This window comes from Protopterus annectens, chromosome 17.part0, assembly GCF_019279795.1.
Source record: "Protopterus annectens isolate FY-2018-M chromosome 17.part0, PAN1.0, whole genome shotgun sequence".
NCBI lineage: Eukaryota > Metazoa > Chordata > Ceratodontiformes > Protopteridae > Protopterus > Protopterus annectens.
This window is the reverse complement of record NC_056751.1, coordinates 772,176,033-772,198,407: the sequence shown is the minus strand read 5'-3', so window position 1 is coordinate 772,198,407 and position 22,375 is coordinate 772,176,033. Positions and strand designations below refer to the sequence as shown.

Genomic DNA, 22,375 nt, shown 5'->3' with positions numbered 1-22,375 from the left:
AGGAGAGGCAGGAAAACAAGGAATATTTTTTGTTTTTTGTTTTAAATAGAAACACACAGAAATGCAGAAAAGGCAATAAGTCAGTAGTACAGGCTAGTACACTTTAGTGGGCAGCCAAACAATTAAATTAAACAGCAAACAAACACTTTTCGACTTGAATTAGACTAATTTCGACTAAAATGAACTTTTAAGTGCAGATAATAAAAATGCAGTAAATAACTATGAAAACAGTTAAAGCTTGCTCTAGGTAAGCAGTAGAAGGTAAAACAAATATAAAAACAGCAGGATACTTAATCAGGAAAGCAGTCGCTTTTTCAGTTCTCTGTAGCCAGGAAGACTCAACAGGACCACGTGGAGCTGTGACTGAGCAATATGGTTTCAAAAATGCCAGAGGCAGATTTTAACCAGGGAACTTCAAAAGAGCTAGAAATGGTCCAAAATGACCAATTACTACAGCTTCTTGTGCTGAGGTCACTTCCCTCAAGGACAGGTAGGCTATTCAAGGCTCCCACTTCCACTGGTGAGCTAAGAAACTTCCTTCTATCCAAGTAAGGCAATGGACAACACAGGAACTACAACACAGCCCAGGATACAGCAAGGCCTGTAAACTGGTCTAACAAGTTTAGGAGAGGCAGGAAAACAAGGCATATTTTTTTTTGTTTTTGTTTTTAAATAGAAACACACAGAAATGCAGAAAAGGCAATAAGTCAGTAGTACAGGCTAGCACACTTTAGTGGGCAGCCAAACAATTAAATTAAACAGCAAACAAACACTTTTCGACCTGAATTAGACTAATTTCGACTAAAATGTACTTTTAAGTGCAGATAAAAAAAATGCAGTAAATAACTATGAAAACAGTTAAAGCTTGCTCTAGGTAAGCAGTAGAAGGTAAAACAAATATAAAAAACAGCAGGATACTTAATCAGGAAAGCAGTCGCTTTTTTCAGTTCTCTGTAGCCAGGAAGACTCAACAGGACCACGTGGAGCTGTGTCTGAGCAATATGGCTTCAAAAAATGCCAGAGGCAGATTTTAACGAGGGACTTTCAAAAGAGCTAGAAATGGTCCAAAATGACCAATTACTACAGCTTCTTGTGCTGAGGTCACTTCCCTCAAGGACAGGTAAACTATTCAAGGCTCCCTACTCCCACTGGTGAGCTAAGAAACTTCCTTCTATCCAAGTAAGGCAATGGACAACACAGGAACTACAACACAGCCCAGGATACAGCAAGGCCTGTAAACTGGTCTAACTAGTTTAGGAGAGGCAGGAAAACAAGGCATATTTTTTTGGTTTTTGTGTTTTTAAATAGAAACACACAGAAATGCAGAAAAGGCAATAAGTCAGTAGTACAGGCTAGTACACTTTAGTGGGCAGCCAAACAATTAAATTAAACAGCAAACAAACACTTTTCGACTTGAATTAGACTAATTTCGACTAAAATGAACTTTTAAGTGCAGATAATAAAAAATGCAGTAAATAACTATGAAAACAGTTAAAGCTTGCTCTGGGTAAGCAGTAGAAGGTAAAACAAATATAAAAAAACAGCAGGATACTTAATCAGGAAAGCAGTCGCTTTTTTCAGTTCTCTGTAGCCAGGAAGACTCAACAGGACCACGTGGAGCTGTGTCTGAGCAATATGGTTTCAAAAAAATGCCAGAGGCAGATTTTAACCAGGGAACTTCAAAAGAGCTAGAAATGGTCCAAAATGATCAATTACTACAGCTTCTTGTGCTGAGGTCACTTCCCTCAAGGACAGGTAGGCTATTCAAGGCTCCCCACTTCCACTGGTGAGCTAAGAAACTTCCTTCTATCCAAGTAAGGCAATGGACAACACAGGAACTACAACACAGCCCAGGATACAGCAAGGCCTGTAAACTGGTCTAACTAGTTTAGGAGAGGCAGGAAAACAAGGCATATTTTTTTGGTTTTTGTGTTTTTAAATAGAAACACACAGAAATGCAGAAAAGGCAATAAGTCAGTAGTACAGGCTAGCACACTTTAGTGGGCAGCCAAACAATTAAATTAAACAGCAAACAAACACTTTTCAACTTGAATTAGACTAATTTCGACTAAAATGTACTTTTAAGTGCAGATAATAAAAAATGCAGTAAATAACTATGAAAACAGTTAAAACTTGCTCTAGGTAAGCAGTAGAAGGTAAAACAAATATAAAAAACAGCAGGATACTTAATCAGGAAAGCAGTCGCTTTTTTTCAGTTCTCTGTAGCCAGGAAGACTCAACAGGACCACGTGGAGCTGTGTCTGAGCAATGAGTGTTCTCTGCCTTATCAGTCTCCAGAATCATTCCCTCCCATCCTTAATGAGTGTTCTCTGCCTTATCAGTCTCTTGAGTCATTCCTCCCATCCTTAATGAGTGTTCTCTGCCTTATCAGTCTCCGGAATCATTCCCTCCCATCCTTAATGAGTGTTCTCTGCCTTATCATTCTCCTGAATCATTCCCTACCATCCTTAATGAGTGTTCTCTGCCTTATCGGTCTCCTGAATCATTCCCTCTCATCCTTAATGACTGTTCTCTGCCTTATCAGTCTCCTGAATCATTCCCCCATCCTTAATGAGTGTTCTTTGCCTTATCAGTCTCCTGAGTCATTCCCTCCCATCCATAATGAGTGTTCTCTGCCTTATCAGTCTCCGGAATCATTCCCTCCCATCCATAATGAGTGTTTTCTCGCTTATCAGTCTCCGGAATCATTCGCTCCCATACTTAATGAGTGCTGTCTGCCTTATCAGTCTCCAGAATAACTCCTTCACATCCTTAATGAGTGTTCTCTGCCTTATAAGTCTCCTGAATCATTCCCCCTCATCCTAAATGAGTTTTCTCTGCCTTATCAGTCTCCGGAATCATTCCCTCCCATCCTTAATGAGTGTTCTTTGCCTTATCAGTCTCCAGAATCATTCCCTCCAATCCTTAATGAGTGTTCTCTGCCTTTTCAGTCTCCTGAATCATTCCCTCCCATCCTTAATGAGTGTTCTCTGCCTTATCAGTCTCCTGAATCATTCCCTCACATCCTTAATGAGTGTTATTTGCGTTATCAGTCTCCTGAGTCATTCCCTCCAATCCTTAATGAGTGTTCTCTGCCTTATCAGTCTCTTGAGTCATTCCTCCCATCCTTAATGAGTGTTCTCTGCCTTATCAGACTCCGGAATCATTCCCTCCCATCCATAATGAGTATTCTCTGCCTTATCAGTCTCCGGAATCATTCCCTCCCATCCTTAATGAGTGTTCTCTGCCTTATCAGTCTCTGGAATCATTCCCTCCCATCCTTAATGAGGGTTCTCTGCCTTATCAGTCTTTGGAATCATTCCCTCCCATCCTTAATGAGTGTTCTTTGCCTTATGAGTCTCCTGAATCATTCCCTTACATCCTTAATAAGTGTTATTTGCGTTATCAGTCTCCTGAGTCATTCCCTCCCATCCTTAATGAGTGTTCTCTGCCTTTTCAGTCTCCTGAATCATTCCCTCCCATCTTTAATGAGTGTTCTCTGCCTTATCAGTCTCCTGAGTCCCTCCCTTCCATCCTTAATGAGTGTTCTCTGCCTTATCAGTCTCCGGAATCATTCCCTCCCATCCTTAATGAGTGTTCTCTGCCTTATCAGTCTCCGGAATCATTCCCTCCCATCCTTAATAAGTGTTCTCTGCCTTATCAGTCTCTGGAATCATTCCCTCCCATCCTTAATGAGTGTTCTCTGCCTTATCAGTCTCTGGAATCATTCCCTCCCATCTTTAATGAGTGCTCTCTGCCTTATCAGGCTCCTGAATCATTCCCTCACATACTTAATGAGGGTTATTTGCGTTATCAGTCTCCTGAGTCATTCCCTCCCATCCTTAATGAGTGTTCTCTGCCTTATCAGTCTCTTGAGTCATTCCTCCCATCCTTAATGAGTGTTCTCTGCCTTATCAGTCTCCGGAATCATTCCCTCCCATCCTTAATGAGGGTTCTCTGCCTTATCAGTCTCCGGAATCATTCCCTCCCATCCTTAATGAGTGTTCTTTGCCTTATCAGTCTCTGGAATCATTCCCTCCCATCCTTAATGAGTGTTCTCTGCCTTATTAGTCTTTGGAATCATTCCCTCCCATCCTTAATGAGTGTTCTTTGCCTTATCAGTCTCCTGAATCATTCCCTCACATCCTTAATAAGTGTTATTTGCGTTATCAGTCTCCTGAGTCATTCCCTCCCATCCTTAATGAGTGTTCTCGGCCTTATCAGTCTCCTGAACCATTCCCTCACATCCTTAATAAGTGCTATTTGCGTTATCAGTCTCCTGAGTCATTCCTTCCATCCTTAATGAGAGTTCTCTGCCTTATCAGTTTCTGGAATCATTCCCTTCCATCCTTTTTTAGTGTTCTCTGCCATAACAGTCTCCAGAATCATTATTTCCCACCCTAATTGAGTGTTCTCTGCCTTATCAGTCTCCTGAATCATTCCCTCCCATCCTTAATGAGTGTTCCATGCCTTATCAGTCTCCGGAATCATTCCCTCCCATCCTTAATGAGTGTTTTCTGCCTGGTCAGTCTCCAGAATCATTCCCTCCCATCCTTAATGAGTGTTCTCTGTCTTATCAGTCTCTGGAATCATTCCCTCCCATCGTTAATGAGTATTCTCTGCCTTATCAGTCTCAGGGATCATTCCCTCCCATCCTTAATGAGTGCTCTCTGCCTTATCAGTCTCCTGAGTCATTCCCACACATCCTTAATGAGTGTTCTCTGCCTTATCAGTCTCTTGAGTCATTCCCTCCCATCCTTAATGAGTGTTCTCTGCCTTATCAGTCTCCTGAATCATTCCCTTCCATCCTTAATGAGTGTTCTCTGCCTTATCAGTCTCCTGAATCATTCCCTCCCATCCTTAATGCGTGTTCTCTGCATTATCAGTCTCCTGAATCATTCCCTCCCATTTTTAATGAGTGTTCTCTGCCTTATTAGTCTCTGGAATCATTCCCTCTTATCCTTAATGAGTGATCTCTGCCTTATCAGTCTCCAGAATCATTCCCTCACATCCTTAATGAGTGTTCTTTACCTTATCAGTCTCCGGAATCATTCCCTCACATCCTTAATGAGTGTTCTCTGCCTTGTTTGTCTCCTGAATCATTCCCTCCCATCCTTAATGAGTGTTCTCTGCCTTATCAGTCTCCATAATCATTCCCTCCCATCCTTAATGAGTGTTCTCTGCCTTATCAGTCTCCTGAATCATTCCACCCATCCTTAATGAGTGTTTTCTGCCTTATCAGTCTCCTGAATCATTTCCTCTCATCCTTAATGAGTGTTCTTTGCCTTATCAGTCTCCTGAGTCCCTCCCTTCCATCCTTAATGAGTGTTCTCTGCCTTATCAGTCTCCGGAATCATTCTCTCCCATCCTTAATGAGTGTTCTCTGCCTTATCAGTCTCTGGAATCATATCCTCCCATACCTAATGAGTGTTCTCTGCCTTATCAGTCTCTGGAGTCATTCCCTCCCATCCTTAATGAGTGTTCTCTGCCTTATCTGTCTCTGGAATCATTCCCTCCCATCCTTAATGAGTGTTCTCTGCCATATCAGTCTCCTGAATCATTCCTTCCCATCCTTAATGAGCGTTCTCTGCCTAATCAGTTTCCTGAATCATTCCCTCACATCCTTAATGAGTGTTATTTGCCCTATCAGTCTCCTGAGTCATTCCCTCCCATCCTTAATGAGTGTTCTCTGCCTTATCAGTCTCTTGAGTCATTCCTCCCATCCTTAATGAGTGTTCTATGCCATATCAGTCTCCAGAATCATTCCCTCCCATACTTACTGAGAGTTCTCTGCCTTATCAGTCTCCAGAATCATTCCCTTCCATCCTTTTTTAGTGTTCTTTACCATATCAGTCTCCAGAATCATTCTTTCCCACCCTAATTGAGTGTTCTCTGCCTTATCAGTCTCCTGAATCATACCCTCCCATCCTTAATGAGTGTTCTCTGCCTTATCAGTCTCCTAAATCATTCCCTCCCATCCTTAATGAGTGTTCTCTGCCTTATCAGTCTCCATAATCATTCCCTCTTATCCTTAATGAGTGTTCTCTGCCTTATCTGTCTCCTGAATCATTCCAGCCATCCTTAATGAGTGTTTTCTGCCTTATCAGTCTCCTGAATCATTTCCTCTCATCCTTAATAAGTGTTCTCTGCCTTATTAGTCTCCTGAATCATTCCCTCCCATCCATAATGAGTGTTCTCTGCCTTATCAGTCTCCGGAATCATTCCCTCCCATCCATATCGAGTGTTTTCTGCCTTATCAGTCTCCAGAATCATTCCCATCATCCTTAATGAGTGTTTTCTGCCTTTTCAGTCTTCAGAATCTTTCTCTCCCATCCTTAATGAGTGTTCTCTGCTTTATCAGTCTCCTGAATCATTCCCTCCCGTCCTTAATGAGTGTTTTTTGCCTTATCAGTCTCCTGAATCATTCCTTCCCATCCTTAATGAGTGTTCTCTGCCTTATCAGTCTCCTGAATCATTCCCTATCATTCTTAATGAGTGTTCTCTGCCTTATCAATCTCCATAATCATTGCCTCTTATTCTTAATGAGTGTTCTCTGCCTTATCAGTCTCTGGAATCATTCCCTCCTATCCTTAATGAGTGTTTTCTGCCTTATCAGTCTCCAGAATTATTCCCTCCCATCCTTAATGAGTGTTCCCTGCCTTATCAGTCTCCTGAATAATTCACTCCCATCCATAATGAGTGTTCTCTGCCTTATCAGTCTCCAGAATCATTCCCTCCCATCCTTAATGAGTGTGCTCTGCCTTATCAGTCTCTAGAATCATTCCCTCCCATTCTTAATGAGTGCTCCCTGCCTTATCAGTCTCCGGAATCATTCCCTCCCATCCTTAATGAGTGTTCTCTGCCTTATCCGTCTCCTGAGTCATTCCCTCCCATCCTTAATGAGTGTTCTCTGCCTTATCAATCTCTTGAGTCATTCCCTCACATCCTTAATGAGTGTTCTATGCCATATCAGTCTCCGGAATCATTCCCTCCCATCCTTAATGAGTGTTCTCTGCCTTATCATTCTCCTGAATCATTCCCTACCATCCTTAATGAGTGTTCTCTGCCTTATCAGTCTCCTGAATCATTCCCTCATCCTTCATGAGTGTTCTGTGCCTTATCAGTCTCCTGAATCATTCCCCCCATCCTTAATGAGTGATCTCTGCCTTATCAGTCTCCTGAATCATTCCCTCACATCCTTAATGAGTGTTCTCTGCCTTATCAGTCTCCGGAATCATTCCTTCCCATCCTTATTGAGTGTTCCCTGCCTTATCAGTCTCTGGAGTAATTCCCTCACATCCTTAATGAGTGTTCTCTGCCTTATAAGTCTCCGGAATCATTCCCTCCCATCCCTATTGAGTGTTCCCTGCCTTATCAGTCTCTGGAGTCATTCCCTCCCATCCCTATTGAGTGTTCCCTGCCTTATCAGTCTCCTGAATCATTCCCTCACATCCTTAATGAGTGTTCTCTACCTTATCAGTCTCCGGAGTCATTCCCTCACATCCTTAATTAGTGTTCCCCACCTTATTAGTCTACGGAATCATTCCCTCCCATCCTTGGTGAGTGTCTGAATCTCTACGTTTCCATTTTTAACTTTCCTTGGTGCACATGAAGAACCTTTTCTTCTTCTTCTTGTTTCCTGCAGTAACCTTCTGTTCATTTTTTCCTTTGCCTATTACTTGAGATGTTCTCATAATAGCTTGCTTGTGTTTTTTTCCTTCATCTGATTCCTTTCAGAATGCCTAATAAGCCTTCTTTGCTTTACTGCTTCCTTTATATTATCTGGTAAAGGACACCGGCTTTGTCATGCATTTGTTTTTCTTCATACAGAAGTTAATTTGCATTGCTTTGAGAATCCTTGTTTTAATCTTATCCCAAAGTAGGTTGTTTCCTACACCTGTCATCCAGCTGCCCATCACTCCTTCGACGGTCCTTTATCATAAAAGCAAGCTTTGCTGCGATTTAAAACCTTAGTGTTGCCATTTTACCTGAAATCCATTTCTCCATTTAAACCACATGGAGGTACAGGCACTGTTATCAAAATGTGCTCTTATGACAATTTCTCAAACCTGTCGTCCTTTGGACAGCAAGTACAATATCGGGAATCCTTTATTTACTAGTCCCTTTTTATACAAGCTGGTTGAAGCCAGCTTGTTACGTGATTGCAGAGCTTGACTTCAAGCACTCTGTGAAGGTTGAGATCCCAAAAAAGTGTGAGCTTTATCCTTTTCCTTCAGTCCTGAACCTTCTTCTGAGTTTTTCATCATCCCCTCCTTTGCATCCTAACTACCAGTGTCCCCAGTGTGCCTCCTTTCTTGCCTCTGGACCTCTGTATTTCCTGGTATCTTACTTGTAGTCCTTTTGCAATTTCCTCACCAGATTTACAGTTTATGCTGCGTTTGACATAGACTCTGTTGATCCATCTCCAGTTCCATCCTTCATATCTTCCCTGGATGGATTCTCTGGCAGGATGATCAAATCATAGTCCAATTTAACACTCACATAGGTTTCATTTATTTTTGCTGTCTTCGTCACATCTTCAAGTGTTACTTTCTGTAGCTCTTCATTGTTTTCTCTCCCCAGCTTCAGGCATTGCAGAGCATTACTGTCCAGCCCTTTCTGGCCACCTTACCTCACCTCACCTCACCTTACCTCACCTTACCTCACCTCACCTTACCTCACCTTACCTTACCTCACCTACTCCTTTCCTTTTCTTGCTGATTGTTCTCAGTTCCTGCATGTGCTCCCTTCTGTCCTCCCTCCTTTCTACTTAGTTATGTAGCATATCTGATATATCATTTCAGTTCTGACTTTGGAAGGGTTATTTCATCTACTTCTGGGTGGAACCTGTCTGTGGTATAGTGGTCCTTGCCACTCCATGCATCCTCTTACCTTGTACATTATTTTAGCAGACAGTGACCCCTGAAATTCTGGTCTTTCTAGGCATACTGGCACAAGGTACCTGCATCACGTATGAGAGTGTTACATTGCACTCCAGTTCATAGTAAGTATTTGCTACTTTCATGTCTCTCCTGAAACACCTCAACCATCTCCTTAAAAAGGTCATTTGCACCCACACATAAACATACATGTTGGTAGTTTTTCCTATCACTGAAAAGTTTCCTTATTTTAAGGCTTGACCTATCTAGCTCCAGGTTGGATACAAATGTACTCTGAATTAACCGATGGCCCTCTCACTCATAAATTAATTTTCCTTATGTTTAAATCTGTTATAAACAGGACAGACCTGCTCCCCTGGGCCCTTGGAACTGCACATCTTCCTTTTATTGTGTTGTATGTCCTAGCTGTCTGTTTTGCTGTCCGGTCTATGATTCCCTTGCTCCAAGTGCCTGATCTGCTTGGCACTACATGGTGCTTGGCTTATAAGTGCCACCTTCAAGTCCTCTGGTCATCTTTTGGTTGCTTGTACCTTAGTTGCTTTGGCCTCTTCCCTGCTTATATTAATCTGTTCAGCCTCTTTACTCTTATGGTCTCCACACCCTCCATCTTCTTACTTCTCTCGGGCCCTTTTTCATGGTGGGTGAGCTGCTTTACCTCTACACCTCTGATATCACTCTGGGCAGGCATTACTGGGCATCCGTCTTCCCTTTGCTTCTTCATTGTGGGGTCCCTTGCTATTTACGTTATCCTGCCTATGCTCCCCTCAGAGCACCCCACTTGCTTCACCATCTCCACACAGGACCCACTATCTGTTCTTCCTTCCTTGAGCCCTGACACCATACTCATGAGGTCTGCTGTCATTTGTGTAAGCTGAACCATCTCCCCTGTGCCATGCAGAACCTCCTACAAGCTGTTCAGCCCCCCCATTCCAATTAATGCCTCAACCAGACAAGCAACTCACACCTGGCACACCTAAACCATCTCAAATCTCTTCCTTCCTCACTCTTGATTTTACGACAAGGGTTATTCAGACATGATTTAAATATTACTTGCTCTGCTTCTGTTTTCACTACTTCTGTTTGTGTATATGTATTTAGTGGGGATGGGGTGTTGTCCCCAGCAAAAATTAATTTACTCTTAGTTTAGGCTTTGAATGTCAATGTTTAGTGAGTATTCTCAGCTTTGTGATCACATTTTCAAGCTTGATCGCAAGTGGTTATGAAAAATATTAGGTAAAAATGTGCCTATTCATTACCTTCATCTCTTCCCCAACAGCAAGTCTGCTTGGTCCACACCCTGGGATGATTGTGTGTTCCATACAAAGTAGTTAAGGGTTGCTGGATCCACTGTATATTGGGGAACATTTGATCCTCCAATTTCCTCTCCATTTTATTTCTGCAAGTGTTTTGGATTTCTAGTACCATGATGGGACTGGACCCCAGTCCTAAATCAAAGTACGATTAAAGTTCATGAAATTAATATTGTTTCAGTCTTTGATCTTAGCCAAAAGTGCTCTTCATAGCACCTGCAATGTGCCCAGAATTGACTCCCTTTGTAATTCATATGCTGTTACAAGTATCAGTAATATATCTAAAATGACCAATTGGCACAATGGTTAAGGTATTTGTCTCCCATCCACAAGGTACAAGGTTTGATCCTCACCTCAGGTAAGAACTATGAGATATCTTTTTAGGGGGGGTTGGCATAATGGTTAATGTGTCGTTTACCTTGCAAACACAAGGTACAGTGATTGATTCTTACCTTTGAAGGGAAACTGGCTAGGCTTAAAATGGCCTGCAAGAGCAGCTAGCCTAGTACTTACCTATGAACATATGAATCCTCTTTTATGAGACCCATTGCTCCTACTACTAATAGAGCAGTCTGGCTATCTTTCTTCCATATTGCTCTCATTTCTGCCTGCAAATCTTGATATTTTATGAGTTTGTGTCTCTTTCTATATCACACACTGTAATTACTAGGTGTAACAATTTCAATGATCAATGCTACTTTTGTCTTTTTTCATGGACTACTATATCTGGTTTCCTTGCACCTATTTTTTGAATTGTTGGTAGTGAATGATACCATGTAATGTATGTTTCATTGTTATCAGTAATGTTTTGTGGTTCATGTTTCCAATGTTTCTCATCTACTTCTACATTGTAGTGTTTGTACAATCCTCAATGCAACAATTTTGCCATATTATTGTGTCTTTCCATGTACAGGCCCTCTTCTATGAAACTATCACACCTAACAACAAGTTGTGTAAGTGTTTTAAATTCTTTTTTACAAAACCTACATTTGTTTCCCCCACACATTTAATGGACTTTGTAGTGAGAATGACAATTTGTTTGTGTCTTTCGGCTCAACGGTCGCCACAACGGAACTCCGGTCCACTAATGATTGGCAGTTGATTTTTACGTACCGGCTTGCCAGGCCTGATGCACAACCTTCAATGAAGGTACGCCCATTCACGCATCTCTCCACGCAGAAGACGCTCTAGCTGAGAATCGAACCGGACAGCGTCTTACTGTGAGGTGACAACGCTACCGCAGCACCACCACCGCGGTGAGAATGACAATATTGTTTTAAATACTTGCCATAACCTACTTTCTAAAACTTCTGTCTCTTGATTTCCCTGGTAAGACAGTTAAGTCATTTTGTTGAATAAATGCTTCAGGTATCAACCTCCAGCCATGAATTTATTTTTTACCCATATGTTATGCATTATGTTGAAAAAATACAATATCTGGCATTAAAGCCTTTCAAGCTTATCATGAAGAAAATGCCGTTCTGCTGTTAGTCCAGATGCATTTATTCACTTAAAATGTTGAGTAGGTCCATATACATTTAGACATCAGTAGAGCACATGGTTAAATCTAATACTTCTCATAACAAAACTGATAAAATTACTCTTAAATGTTGTAACTGGTAAACCTTTTTCACAACTCAGAATATGCAGTTTTAAAGTTTCAGTTATGTCTGTATTCTGATTTTCTAGACTTTTTATTAATTGTATGACTTACCTGTTGATTTTCTGTAATCTTTGTGTGTTAGTATTGTTTCTAGATGGTGTACTTTAGGTAGTAAAACCACCTTTAGACTGTTAATACAAGGCAAAAGGTTCAGTGAACCAAAGGCCATGCTGTGACCTTAATATTAAGTGTTGTGGGAGAAAGAAGACAGTTTTAAACAGTAGGAGTAAGGTTATGGAAATATACAGTACAGGCTTCTTACTGGAAGAGAGATAAACCAAAATGATAGTTACATCTGAGATATCTATTAGGTGACATTCAGCTAATTGTGTAAACAGACTTGTGTTGTTAAATATGGTTTAGAGATACATTGGTAAAAAGTGTGCTTAGCTAGAATATATCTATATATTATCATTCCAAGGCTTTATTATTGTATTATAACTTAGACAAATTAAATATACATACCAATGGTTGTTAATTTGTACCTTACTGGGAAACAGATTTCAGTAGGTAGTATTCTATTGTTCTTGTGTATTGTATTCCACCATATAAAATGGAGCATAGTAACTAATCGATTTTTGTATTTATGTATGTATTTACTTTTATATAATTTACTTAATATAGCCTAATTTTATTTAATAACTATCTCAGATGTGGCCACTTTGTTTTCTACTAAAGTAAAAATCCATCATATTTTGTGGACATTTATCAGTAGAACCATGCTTTTTGGGTATCATCTGTATTTAACATTAATATTTGTACTAGTCACAGAACAAATCAATAGATATCATTCACCTTATCTATTGGAAGAGCGAGACATCTGCAGCAATGTACATCTGATTCAGTGCTTACTTGGAAAGTATTGAGTCAAGACGTTTGTGTGTTACGTGTTCAAGACGTTTGTGTGTTACGTGTTCAAGACGTTTGTGTGTTACGTGTTCAAGACGTTTGTGTGTTGCAAAAGCAGTTTAAAAAGAGAAGAGCGAATTTTGTAGAATCTTCTACTAATAATCCTTTTAGTCTCCTAGACACAGACACATGGCCAAACTGACATATGCCTTCAGAAGGCAGATATTTAAGTTCCACAGCTGGAAACAGCATTTGTCATGTATACCCATATTAAAATTGTTGACAACACTTAGGAATATTAGCGTATCATTTGAGTTAAAAAGCCTAAATCGTAGATAATATGCAGTTAGATAGGATTATTTAAAGGAATTGCACAATCCTACTGGTGTCACTGTCGTGGTTAATAGATAATATTAATATTCATACTCAGTTACGCATTGTGAGCAAAATGCACAACTCTCATTAACTTATTTTACAGGACCACATTTCAAGTCAATAAATTAGAACTAAAGGAATTTGAACATCTCCTGATATTGGGAGACAACGGAATCCAAAGAGCAGATTAATATCTCATGGAAGGAAGGCATCCGCCTGAGCTCAGCATCTATGAACAGCTATAAATACAAATGTTAGGCATAGCTAAAGGAATGTCTCATCTCCTAGTGGTGGGAGGCAAAGGGATTCAAAATGGAGATTAATATTCCATGAAAGGAAGCGACCCACCTGAGCTCAGTGTTTACGAACAGCCACAAATACACATTAGTGAGATTCAGTCCCTTTCCTTTAGTCATTTTCCCAAATATTGTGATGTTACAAGGCTTTGTGAAAATAGACACACCTAAATGTAATAAATCCAGAGTTACTGTTTCTACACTTTCATGTTGCAAGAAAAGTACTGCAATTTATTGAATATGGCATCTGAGAGAACAAAAGGAAATGTACAAAACTGCTCTTGCCTGGGTAGATGCATATGACTTGTTCCACAAGTCTTAAAGGACACATTCCACAATATCACAGTACACATACAGATTACATGGTCATTCAGCAAAAGTCAGATGTCATGAGGTCATCCCGTAACTTTGTCTGATTACAGTGATACTAGAAAGGATCTGCTAAATATTTAGTGATGGGCCAAGTCCCCCAGCAATAAGAGACACTGCCAGGCCAAGTCCCCCAGCAATAAGAGACACTCCCAGGCCAAGTCCCCCAGCAATAAGAGACACTCCCAGGCTAAGTCCCCCAGCAATAAGAGACACTCCCAGGCCAAGTCCCCCAGCAATAAGAGACACTCCCAGGCCAAGTCCCCCAGCAATAAGAGACACTCCCAGGCCAAGTCCCCCAGCAATAAGAGACACTCCCAGGCCAAGTCCCCCAGCAATAAGAGACACTCCCAGGCCAAGTCCCCCAGCAATAAGAGACACTCCCAGGCCAAGCCGCCCAGCAATATGAGACACTCCCAGGCCAAGTCCCCAGCAATAAGAGACACTCCCAGGCCAAGTCCCCAGCAATAAGAGACACTCCCAGGCCAAGTCCCCAGCAATAAGAGACACTCCCAGGCCAAGTCCCCAGCAATAAGAGACACTCCCAGGCCAAGTCCCCCAGCAATAAGAGACACTCCCAGGCCAAGTCCCCCAGCAATAAGAGACACTCCCAGGCCAAGTCCCCCAGCAATAAGAGACACTCCCAGGCCAAGTCCCCCAGCAATAAGAGACACTCCCAGGCCAAGTCCCCCAGCAATAAGAGACACTCCCAGGCCAAGTCCCCCAGCAATAAGAGACACTCCCAGGCGAAGTCCCCCAGCAATAAGAGACACTCCCAGGCCAAGTCCCTCAGCAATAAGAGACACTCCCTGGCCAAGTCCCCCAGCAATAAGAGACACTCCCAGGCCAAGTCCCCCAGCAATAAGAGACACTCCCAGGCCAAGTCCCCCAGCAATAAGAGACACTCCCAGGCCAAGTCCCCTAGCAATAAGAGACACTCTCAGGCCAAGTCCCCCAGCAATAAGAGACACTCCCAGGCCAAGTCCCCCAGCAATAAGAGACACTCCCAGCTACTTCATTTAAAGTGCCCACGTTAGGTATGCTGAGTAGGAAACTTTGGGTCACAAGTCAAGGATACAAGGCCAAGACCTAAATGTTGAAAATCTGATATTACATGATTAATCTAATTAGCTCTTTAACAATAGAAGGGAATTCATGCCAAAGATCAGGCTGGCCATGGATCTGGGTATGCAAATTCAGCTTTATTTTCCCAAATTGGTTAGGCTGGGATTAGTAGTTCAGTTATCCACAGAAGACAACAGAATTTCTAAGATCCAAAAGGGATATCTTTGTCCATTTAGAACAATGGTGCCTTCTGATGCCCAACGTTGCTCAGTTTCACCCACAAAATAGATCCGAGGAATTCAGGTATCAGACCCAAAGATCTCAGACCTGCTTATGATCTATGTGATGATGTGAGGTATTGCCAGCTATGCCAGGAGACGTACAGCAGTGGATGTGTAACATATGCCAGCACAGCTAGCTGGAATTTTGTAAAGAATTATATGTCACTTGTATATCAAACTAATTTGTAAAGATGCTTATATTAAAAATGTACCAACAGTGGGTTCTGACTGTACTGTAACTGTTTAAATGTATATGTTTTAACAGAGGGTACTGGAACAAAAGAGGTTAGTCTTATCTTCCAGCTAACTTTAAAAAATAGAAATTAAATTACTTAATTTAGGCCATAAAGATTGTATCTTACAGTTCTGTTTGCAGCCAGACACAAAATGTCTGGGAAAACAAGCACTAGGAAGCCTTTTGTATTGTCTTTAGCAGTGAACTAATTGTTACTCTGGAAGGGTAAATTAAATGTGTGCCAGCTTTTCCCAGGTGTGTATGTGTGTGTGTGTGTGTGTGTGTGTGTGTGTGTGTGTGTGTGTGTGTGTGTGTGTGTGTGTGTGTGTGTGTGTGTGTGTGTGTATGTGCAAAACCATAGCTGGGTTATCTGGCTCTCTTGCCTTGTAAAGGCCACCCCTTCAACTCTTAAGTTGAGAAACAAAAAAAGAGGTAGCCATTTGAAATGTTGGGACCATCAAGAGCAAGTCCTGAAACATGGAGACTGAATGATGAAAGAACGGACTTACATATACCATGTGCGAGATGGCAATTTCCTAGAATATTCCCTTCCCTTTTCTCTGAGGTAGAGCAAAAAAAGTTTGAAGGAGAAGAGCAACGTTCAAAATTTGCTCTTTTACAGAAATTTGGAAAAAGCAAAAATGTCTTATGAACATTGAGGACGAAAAAACAACAACAAAAAAAAAACAAGTCCTTTAGTTTTAAACAAACCACTTGTTACAAGCAGCTTATTACAGTTAAAGTATGACACAGAATGAGCTTTAATGCTTTAGCCAGTACTGCATTACCACACCATCAGCATTTACTAATCGTTCCTCTAACACCTTGCACCTGGGACAGACACCCCCTTCACCCCTCCCTAGCTATGCCTGTATGCCTGTGTGTATGTGTGCGTGTGCGTGTGTGTGTGTGTGTGTGTGTGTGTGTGTGTGTGTGTGTGTGTGTGTGTGTGTGTGCACACGTGCATGTGTGGGTGTCTATGTGTGTGTGTGTATGCTTGCCTCTCTATTTATGCTGTCAGCCTGGGATGACATACTCGACAAGCCACGTTGCTTCGCTAGGGACGGCTTGCACCTGTCACCCCTGGGCTTTCGGATATTGGCAAAGGCTCTTGCCACCCCCTAGTGCCTTTTTTAGGCAAAGCTCAAAAGACAAACCCACCTCCATAGGTATCACAAGGGAAAAGAAACTAAGGGTAATGCTACTCAATGCCAGAAGTCTAAACCTCAAGATGCACGCACTCAAAACTCTCCTCAGCATGGAGAACATTGATATCTGTGCAGTAACAGAAACCTGGTTCAAGGCTCCCGAGAGCACCCCAGCACTACCAGGTTATACCTCATACCATACTTTTCGGCCCCAAAACTTGGACCGAACCACATAAGGAGGGGGAGTATCAATATTCGTCAAAGATACCCACACCTCCAGGTTGGTGGCACAGCACGAAGCATCGGAAACTATCCATGTGCAACTAACAGTGGGTAAAACTGCCTTCCAGTTTATAGCCTGCTACAGACCACCATCCCAAACCCAGGAACCCCACTCAACCTTCCTGATAACACTGGAAAATATGAAGGTCTCCCCAAACACCATTATATTGGGTGACTTCAACTACCCAAACATAGACTGGAAGCATTACTCTAGCTCCAACACCCTAGCCCAAAGGTTCCTAGAATTTATAAACTCAAATGCTATGGAACAACTTGTCACCACTCCCACAAGAGGGGAAAACATACTGGACCTGATCATCACCAACATGGGGACTCTATGCTCCAGACCAGAAGTGTATCCCTCACTGGTAAGATCAGACCATAAATTAATCTCACTGGATATCCACATCCCAACCCCACCCCCTGCCCAGAAAACCACAGTGAAAAACTTCTATAAAGCAAACTTCACACTCCTCAAAACCGAGGTGGAATTCTTCAAAGCCCCCGGGCCTGTGGAAAATACGGCCCAGACTGCAGAATCCTGTATAAACGCATTCTATGAACATCTTCAGGAATGCATGGATCATGCAATCCCAAATAAAACCAAGACCCAATCCCCCAAAGGCAGGCATCCTGTCTGGTGGACCCCAGCCATAAACAAACTATACAATAGAAGGAGGAAGCTACTGCACGATAGAGCAAAATCCCTAAAAGGGAAGGCATCTCTGATCAGTTTTAGCAAAAAACTACGGGCACTCATAAAATCATCTAAGGCCAGCTTCGAGAGAAAAATTGCACACAACACTAAAGATAATCACAAGGCTTTCTTTAGTTATGTTAGGAACCCGGGTGGAAACTCTCAGATATGCTCAGAGTTAGTCCAAAATGACAAAAAATACACCAAACCCACAGACATTGCCAGCATCCTGGCTGACAGGTTCAGCGCAAACTTCTCCTCCCCCTCTCACCCAAAAGAGCAATTATCTATCCCAGCAGAGTGCTGCCCCCCTGACATCTCAGATGCTCAGGTGAGAGCCGCCCTCTCCAAAGCAAAAAACACAGCATCAATGGGACCAGACGGTGTCCCGGGCTGCGTCCTACATGAATTCCAAGAAGAGCTGAACCCCAACATAAAGCTACTATTCAATCACAGCCTTACTACAGGATATGTACCCAAAGAATGGCGTACAGCAACAGTGGTCCCTCTCCACAAAGGTGGTGCCTCAACGGATCCTGGAAACTATTGCCCCATAAGCCTGACTAGCTTGGTCTGCAAAGCTATGGAGAGGATCATCATAGAACTCATAAATAAAGATATTGGGGACCTACAGACACTGGCTCTTATCCAGTTCAGCTTTGTTAAGGGCAGATCCTGCCTCTTAAACCTGGTTGATTTCTTTGAAACAATCACCAAGGCCATTGACGAGGGGAAGGTGGTCCACACAGCCTACCTGGACCTCGCAAAAGCCTTCGATACAATACCACACTCGGGCATCATAGATAAGCTATCCAGCTTAAATATAAACCCCTATGTCAGTAGATGGGTTGCAAACTGGCTCAAGGACAGAACCCACATGGTCAGAATTGCTGGAGCCATGTCAGACTCCAAACCAGTTACAAGCGGAGTCCCACAAGGATCAGTCCTGGGACCTCTCTTGTTCGGCATATATTTCTCAGGGGTACAGGCCAACACGGGAGGACTGTGGTTGACCAAGTTCGCAGATGACTGCAAACTGGGCGCCATAATCGACTCTCCAGCTGACACAAGCATCTTCCAAAAGGGTCTCATAGAAACAGATAACTGGTACCAGAGCCATGGCCTCAAGCTAAATGCCAAAAAGTGTATAGTCATCCCCTTTGGCAAAAGCAAAGTGCCCACAAATTACCACATAGGTGGTAATCCATTAAGTACGGAAGTAGTAATTAGAGACCTGGGGACCCAAGTTGATAGCAATCTCTCATTTGACAACCACGTGGCCAAAGTGGCTATGTGCTCGAGGGACTTGAACCTCAGCACTGAAATAAATAGGACATGCTGGAGGGACAGATTCATAACCCAGAGGTGCCCTTCACTCTGGAATAGAATCCCAGTCCAAGTTAGGCAGAGTCCCCTACTGACTCTCTTCAAAAGAAATCTTGACGAGTGGATGGGAGATCGTAGGTTTACCCCGGTATCACTTCTGTGTCACTGCTAAACAGAGGCACAGTAAACTAACCTCGAAAAAGGGCATAGTAAAACATTTAAAATGGGTGGCGAAAGCCAAACACACTCTGGCTAGGCTTACAAATGCCCTAGGGCAGATAGCCTGGTATGAACCTATGAACCTATGTTGGGGCCTGTGATTTATGCCAAATCCTCTAAACTCTCGACAGTCCATTAATGTTCAGCACGATTATGGCTTTTATCACAACATACTAAAAAAAAGGTTTTCAGTCATTTTATAGAATTTCTGGACATGAAGCATAAAATCTGACTAAGCAGGACATTATTTAACTGCATTTGAACCTTGTTAACCAGATCCTACAAATATTTTAATGATTCTGCCAAAGTAGAGATAAATATTTCTATTTGTGTTATGACTCTGATATTTGCTTTAATTTTTCAAGCCATTTGTATCTTACACACAAACACACACACACACACACACACACACACACACACACACACACACACACACACACACACACACACACACACACACACACACACACACACACACACACACACACACACACTCAGACATGCTCACAGAAATGCACACAAACACATACACATTTAACTGTGCTCATGTGAGAATACAGACATCCGGAGACACACACACAAACATGCATATGAAGATGTTGTTCATTATTTAAAGGGTACAAGGCTCATAGTACCTCCTCTTTCTCAGCGGACTGCAGATCTCTCCATTCTTCAATCACATGTGCCAGATCCACAGTGTTCATGGGAATCCTAATCTCTCCAATTGCGTCATGCTTAGAAAAGCGGTCAAAATCATATACAGCCATCACTAGTGTCTTGCCTCCCAACTCAGCATATGGAATCTGAAAAACAAAGAACAAAATCAGCCTGCCTGTTTAACAAAACTTTATCTGTTTACCAAAACTTTATCTGTTTAACAAAACTTTATCTGTTTAACAAAACTTTACCTGTTTAACAAAACTTTATCTGTCTTTTGCAGTTCAGATCTTGGGTGGCATTTTTTAAAACAATATTCAAAATGCAAAGTTATGAATCAGTCATTTATGTATGAAACGCCATATACATTGTCAGCGATGTTCTCTTTTAATGTGTTGTTGTTGTTGTTAGTTTGATGAACTTATTCCCATGAATTCATTTTCAGTCCCAGCGTGAGCTGTACGACTCACACTAAAAAGGTCCTGCTCCTACTATACAGTACCTTGTGATTCTGAGATATAGTTGCCACAATGAGGAAAGATCTCATTACGGGCTAATTTGCATGTTTCTGAATCGTAACTCCTACCACGATGTGCAGATCACCATTTTTCATGGTAGGTAACTGCGGTAGCCACATCATGTAAGCACAGCTATCCCTCTTAACGTGTGCACACACACACACACACACACACACACACACACACACACACGCACACACACACACACACACACACACACACACACACACACACACACCTACCTGACATCCTCACTAACTCCCTATATATGTTCCTCACACACACACTCACATGTCCCCGACATACCTTCATGCACTCACCCTAACCTTTCCTCACCGCTAAACTCCCTGGCACTTGCCTTTAGCATGATAGAGGAACATGACCTTATAGCTGTGTTTACTACTGCAATGTGGTAGAAGTGACCCTACTGATCTACACATCTGGGTGATTTCCTGAATATCCTGTCAAGGTTTAAAATGGCCTGAAAGGGCAGGTAGCCTAGTACTAACCTATAAACCTTCTATGGATTATAAACCTATAAACCTTCATTCAGTGCATAGATGTCTTCCGGGAGTTGGCTGGGCTTAGTGGGGGAGAGCACATTGCTCATTAGCATGTAGAAAGGCTTCAGCGACAGCTTGACGCAGTCATGTGCATCGTTGTGCTAGAGCACTGTGTTGGGGTTGTCTCTGAATTACAAAAGGTTACCACAAGGTGTTCATGGATTCCCACAATTCTCTTTCCATTGCTTCTATGAGCTTCCACATTTTTTTTAATGATGCAACAGTGCTGATGATTTTTTAACGCAGATTTTGTGGGGTTTATTTTATTATTTATTTACTGTTTGATAACCAGGTGGGAGGACTGGTCGGTTGACATTTTCAGCCACAGCCCAAGATCAATGAGCCTCAAATACAGTATTTTGCATAATATGATTATATAATATGACTACATAGACTGTTATACATAGATTGTTATATGTTTCCAGCAAATGAGTATTACATCGATATTGTACATTTCCAACATGCCAGAAATACAAAGTGGGGACAGCATAGTGCTAGAGAAATTTATTGGAATGTATGTTTGAAATATCTACAACAATGCATTTCTTCAGTCAGGTCTTATCAGCCATTGTTATAGTAACAGCTGCATTGAGATTCTGTCAGAAGATTGTATTTTGGCACAGTCTTAAAATTGCTTAGTATTGTCGAGATTTTTAAACTCAGTAGCCAAGTGTTTCTGAGTGACTGGTCCCAGTTTAGATAAGGCTTTTTCTCTGAAAGTGTTTTTAAATGGAACTTAAATTAAGGTAATACTGGTGCCCTGGGAGATTTTGAAATCAAAGCTGCCTTCCTGAATGCTGTTTTCTTTTAAGAGGTGGGTGGTAACCTTGATCTTGTATTTTGTAGAGAAGGATACTAAATGGAATCATTGCGCTGTTGGTCAGCGATAGCCAATAAGTGTTTTTTGGTAGCCAGCAGTGGAGTGTGAGTGGGTCTATGAAAAAGAAGAATCTACAGATACTGTTCTCTTCCATCTAAATTCTACTGATGCTGTGAGTTGAGTGGTCGACCAGAAAAAAAAGAGTCCAACTCTGAGTTTTGGAAGTAAAATATTTTTTGGAAATAGCTAATCTGGTTGTGGGTGACTGAAGGTGGCTAATTTTGTGGCAAAGCTTTAGCTGTGTTAGGACATTATTCACAATAGTGTCTGTGTGCCCTGCAAAGGACAGGGAAGGTCTCGTGTATGAGTTACAGGCATTTTGTTCAGTGACTTTGAGAATGATGTTGCCTTTCATGTCTGATACGTTCAAAGGGGGAATAGTTGGTATTTTCTTTGCTTTAGTAAAGTGCATTGCATCATTTTTCTTTGGATTTATTAGCAGTTTGTCGGACGAGGACCATAGCTGGTTGAGGTTGTCTTGCAATTTGCTGTGTAGGTGAATGTGGTTTCTATCTGTTTTAGTAGCAGGATGTCACCAGCATGCATCACCAATTTAATCTTTCGGAGTTCAAGAGGAGGGGAATCATTTACATAGAGTGAGAACACAAGTGGTCCTAATACTGATCATTGAGGAATGTCCATGTTAGGAGTGGCAACAGAGGAAGAAGAGCCATTATAACGCACAGGGATGGTTTGGATGTAGCTGTGAAACCACTGAATTGTGTTCTCACCAAAGCTGAGT

General features: G+C 41.9%; 1 protein-coding gene across 1 annotated transcript in view; it reads right to left on the bottom strand.

Annotated features, from left to right (window-relative positions):
- LOC122791315 (synaptotagmin-1-like) overlaps positions 1–22,375 on the bottom strand; it is a 1,919,109-nt gene that overhangs the window by 189,871 nt on the left and 1,706,863 nt on the right. The window contains exon 7 of the mRNA XM_044059019.1: positions 19,651–19,818. Coding sequence (XP_043914954.1) covers positions 19,651–19,818 — 168 coding nt within the window. The remainder of the gene's footprint in view (positions 1–19,650; positions 19,819–22,375) is intronic.